This window comes from Arachis ipaensis, chromosome B10 (genome assembly GCF_000816755.2).
Source record: "Arachis ipaensis cultivar K30076 chromosome B10, Araip1.1, whole genome shotgun sequence".
NCBI classification, from domain to species: Eukaryota; Viridiplantae; Streptophyta; class Magnoliopsida; order Fabales; family Fabaceae; genus Arachis; species Arachis ipaensis.
Window position 1 is genome coordinate 118802507 of NC_029794.2, and position 4802 is coordinate 118807308.

General features: G+C 36.7%; 2 protein-coding genes across 2 annotated transcripts in view; both read left to right on the forward strand.

Annotated features, from left to right (window-relative positions):
- Positions 1-2708, forward strand: part of LOC107623683 — a gene marked incomplete in the record, with an annotated part of 3551 nt that extends 843 nt beyond the window's left edge. Inside the window, 4 exon segments of the mRNA XM_016326029.2 lie at positions 1-696; positions 1049-1227; positions 1363-1586; positions 1698-2708. Coding sequence (XP_016181515.1) covers positions 1-696; positions 1049-1227; positions 1363-1586; positions 1698-2493 — 1895 coding nt within the window.
- LOC107621925 overlaps positions 4153-4802 on the forward strand; it is a 1359-nt gene continuing 709 nt past the window's right edge. Inside the window, exon 1 of the mRNA XM_016323890.2 lies at positions 4153-4670. Within this exon, the coding sequence (XP_016179376.2) occupies positions 4351-4670 (320 nt within the window). The 5' untranslated portion in view covers positions 4153-4350. The remainder of the gene's footprint in view (positions 4671-4802) is intronic.

A 4802-nucleotide genomic window follows, 5' to 3' on the forward strand; every position in this document is an offset into this window, starting at 1 on the left:
TGCCGAGCTTCTCACCTTCTCCTGTCCCTCTTAAACGCGCCGTTACCATGCCCCCCGCCATCGCCACCCAGCACCGCCGTAACATTGCCGCCGGAATGGGCGACACCGGCGCCATTGCCGAAGAGGACGAAGGAGAACAACAACAAAATAATGTCTCAAAGAAAAATGGTGGATCCGGTGACGCGCCGCCGTCGTCTCCGCCGAGGACGCCGGAGCTGAAGGCGGTTCCGCCGATGCCGGAGGCAAAAGGCATGGCCTGGGACTATTTTTTCATGGTAGATAACATGCCTGGCCCTTCTTTGGGTGATGCTGAAGATGATGACGTCATCAATGAAGAAGAAGAAGAAGAAGTTGAAGAAACTGAACATGTTAATGTTAGAAAGAAGAATGGTGTTATGATGGAGGAAGAGGTTGAACCTAAGACCCCTGAGAATGTTAAAGAAAAAGGTGGTGTTGTGGTTATGGAGGATCATCATGATTTGGAGATCTCAGAAGCTACGCACATTGAGCATTCAAAAACTGCACCTGCTGATTTCAGAAGAGCAATGAAGGTTGTTGTTCCAAGTGTTACTCTTTTGCAGATTTTGACCCTTCTTGATGATCACTTCCTCAAAGCTTCTGAGAGTTCTCAGGAAGTTAACAAGATGCTTGAAGCCACTAGGTTGCATTATCATTCCAATTTTGCTGACAATAGGGGTAACTTCCATTCTTTTTATTTCAATTGATTTTGTTAGTCATTTTAGTCCCGACTTCATATATGCAGATCATTTTATGGATCAGCTATTTGTTGTTATTTTGTGTCTCGTTTATTTATGGAATTTGTTTAAAAAACTTGGGCTGGAATATTGAATTGTATGTAGCAATCCATTGGCCAGCGTAGCTGTAGGAGACGCCCACGATGGATTAGTCTTTGTCTCTGTGGGAAACCAAAGGAGATTTAGTGAATTTGTTTGTTTCCCCTTTTGGAGTTGTGCGTGTGCGTGCGCGCGAGCATGTGTAATTGAAGCGTTTGGGAATTGAATGGTTTTATGGTGCTGATTTGCTGCAGGTCACATTGATCATTCTGCGAGAGTTATGCGCGTGATCACTTGGAATAGGTCGTTTAGAGGCGTGTCGAATGGTGGTGACGGCGCCAAGGATGATTTCGATTCAGAAGAATATGAAACTCATGCCACTGTTTTGGATAAGTTGTTAGCATGGGAAAAGAAGCTTTATGAGGAGGTGAAGGTAGGTATCATCTTCCATTTTCGACATTTCTTATCTTCATGAATCACCTTATTTGTTATTTTTCGTGTTAGTATCTTGTAATGGTTTACAAAAGCTTATACGTTATTGAGGTTTGCTGCTCTGCTTGTCGAACAGCAAGGCGAGCTTATGAAGTTCGAATACCAGCGAAAAGTCGCCATCCTAAACAAGCAGAAGAAACGTGGTGCCAGTGCCGAATCCTTGGAGAAAACCAAAGCTGCCGTAAGTCATTTGCACACGAGATATATAGTTGACATGCAGTCCATGGATTCAACAGTTTCCGAAGTGAATCATATCCGTGACGCACAGTTGTATCCGAAATTGGTCGCTCTTGTTAATGAGTAAGTTTGAGTTGCGCACTCTTTGAACAAATCTAATCCAGGATCCGAGTAATTAATGTTTCGAACTATTTGCTAGAGTCTTAATCATGAACCTAATCGACTTCTCTTCAGGATGGCAAACATGTGGGAGACTATGTGCATGCATCACGACAGCCAGCTGAAAATCGTTATGGACCTCAAATCGGTTGATATTTCGCAAGCTCCTAAGGAAACAACCAAGCCTCATTACGACCGCAGCGTGCAACTTCTGAATGTTGTTCAAGAATGGCATTCTCAATTCGAGAAGCTTGTGACTCACCAGAAACAATACATACAAGCTCTTCATAGCTGGCTGAAGTTGAACCTCATCCCTATCGAAAGCAACCTAAAAGAGAAAATCTCGTCCCCACCGAAAGCCCAGAATCCGCCAATCCAAACCCTCCTCCTTGCTTGGCATGACTACGTTGACAAGCTCCCGGATGAGCTAGCAAAATCCGCCATTTCCTCCTTCGCTGCCGTGATCAAGACGATCATAAATCAGCAAGAGGAAGAGATGAAGCTAAAGGAGAAATGCGAGGAAACCAGAAAGGAATACCTGCGGAAAAACCAAGCGTTCGAGGAATGGTACCAGAAGTATTTACTCCGGCGAGGGTCCGAGGAAGCAGATCACGAAAGAGGAGAGGAAGTAAACACAAACAACCCTGTCTCGGAGAAGCAATTCGTCGTTGAGAGCTTGAAGAAGAGACTGGAAGAGGAAGTCGAAGCTCACCAAAAACTGTGTCTTCAGGTTCGAGAGAAGTCGCTACAAAGTCTCAAAACTCGCCTGCCTGAGCTCTTCCGCGCGCTATCAGACTATGCTCATGCGAGCGCCGACGCATACCAGAAACTCAAGGCAGTCACACAATCACAAGAAGGTGGCACAGCATGACAATGTAAATGCTTTTGTTTTGAGAAGCCTATGTAGGTTTTTTCTGTTCAAACTTGAGGCCTTTGTTCATTATCATGACACAAGTGTGTGTGAAAATGCATATTTATGAATCTTGTGTTAAAATTTTGTCATAGATCATAGGCCTTTGATGGAAGCTTATTGCTCAAGTGTGTATGATATGATTTATTTATTTATTGTTATTCAATTAATTAGCCTAAAATGGGTTTAAGATTGTTGACTTTCACCAAATTATATGTTGACTCATGATCAATATGATGTGTATCCTAATCAAGTGGTGAAAGAAGTCTCTGCTTACAACTACCATATTTGGTTTTGAAATACGTAATGAAGTACAAACATTAGTCACAAAAACCACGTTCTTGTAAATTATCTATGGAAGATCAAACATTCACAAGGTATATTCAGAGACTGAGTTTATTTTTATTTGATAAATTCAACTTAAAAGTGGATCGTTTTATAGATGAAATTTTTGTAAATTATTCTTCCAAGTTTCAATAGTTTGAAATGTTTTTATTTTTTCATATATAATTTTGGCACTGAATTTTTTTTTTGGGGATAGTAATTTTGCTATTCTAAAAATTAAAATGGTAATGCTAGGTGGGAGACAAAAAAAATAACTCAAACTTACTTTATTTAGCATTCATTAATTATTCAAATTTTGGCTTTTTTGATTAATTTTTTTTGTTATCAAATGTTTTCGAAATTAAAATTATCAATCATTTATGGTATGTTATTTCTAAATTATGCTCAATAATTATCATTGCATTTTAAGAAAAGTATCGTTATTAATTACGCTCAATAAGAAAAATGTTTGCTATTAATTATAGGGTAAAGTGATAAATAAATTCTTAAAATTTATACTTTAGATAAATTAATTTCTACCAAAGTACTACTAAAGTCCTTCCCAAAAACATAGACATGGATAAGTTAGATTAATTAGAGATAATATATTCACATCTACTTTCGTGAAGGACTTTATTGATACTTTTTTTCTTTATGAATTTATCTATCAAAAATATAAATTTTTAAAAATTTATTTGTCAATTTACTCTTAATTTTAAGAACGACAAATTCATTCTCCATTATTTAATATAATTATCATTGTATTTTTATATTCCCATATTGTTCATCCTTGTATAAAAAATTAGTTTAGTTTTTGCCAAAACTTGTATTCCATCTCATGGATAGTGACAATTATTTTCAAAAAAAATTCTCATGTCAGATTAACATGGTATTAAAATTCATAGTAATGTATAGCACAATTCATTAAAAATAGGGTTAAATTAACATGTGTCTTAAAAATATATGTTAAATTTTAAATTTTATTTAAAAATTTAAAATTAGCCAATAATAAATTACTATATACACAAAACAAAATTTAAATTCTAAATACTTATTTAAATAAACTAACAAACTAAGCACAATATTAATCTAAAATTAGTTAGAATACAGGTTGGTTAAACTCTTCAAAATATACAAAGATTAATCAAGAATTTATTATGCATACATTTCAATGGGAAGGAAGAACAGAGAATTAGGCGGCTGGCAATTGATGACTAATTCGGCGGTCTTACTTTTTGACACTTATTTAATGAAAAATAAAATAGTGTATTTTCTCTATTACTCTATTCATTATACTCTATAATATTCAAAAGTACCTAATAAATCAATACACCTGTCACTAATAATGAAGATAACAACGTCTTAAACAATGAGACTACTTAGCTTCAAGAATTGGGTATTAATTAGTTGGTGTATTAAACATTATCACACAAATTAGTCATATTTGATGCCCATATAAGATGGTCTTTATAGGATTTGAGAACATAAAATAAAATGGATATGAAGAAGAATTGGTTGAGTTCAAGCGTTACTAATTCAAGAGAGAGCATAAGGTTGGGTAGAAGCTATACAAAACCACACTATAGAAGCTATTATTCATCACCAAGTGGCAATAATTGTGAAGGAAGCAACTCAAAGAGAGTTTGGAAGATTATTTGGAGGAAGCTAAAGAGGGACAAGAAGAAAGTTTATGTTTCTCCGGCGGCCGCGATGGCAAGGGATGGTGTTTATGATCCGGAAACTTACTCGATGAATTTCGATCATGGAATGGGGTGGATGGAACCCGACAACCTCCCCCGGTCGTTCTCGGCGAGGTATGCCGATCCTTCTAGGTTGATCTTGCCGCCAAAAGATTTGTTGAGTTGAATTTAAAAACCTATCTATGTAAAAAGGCAATGTCTTCCTTCTTGTACACTTTTTTATTCTATAATTATATAGTATATATA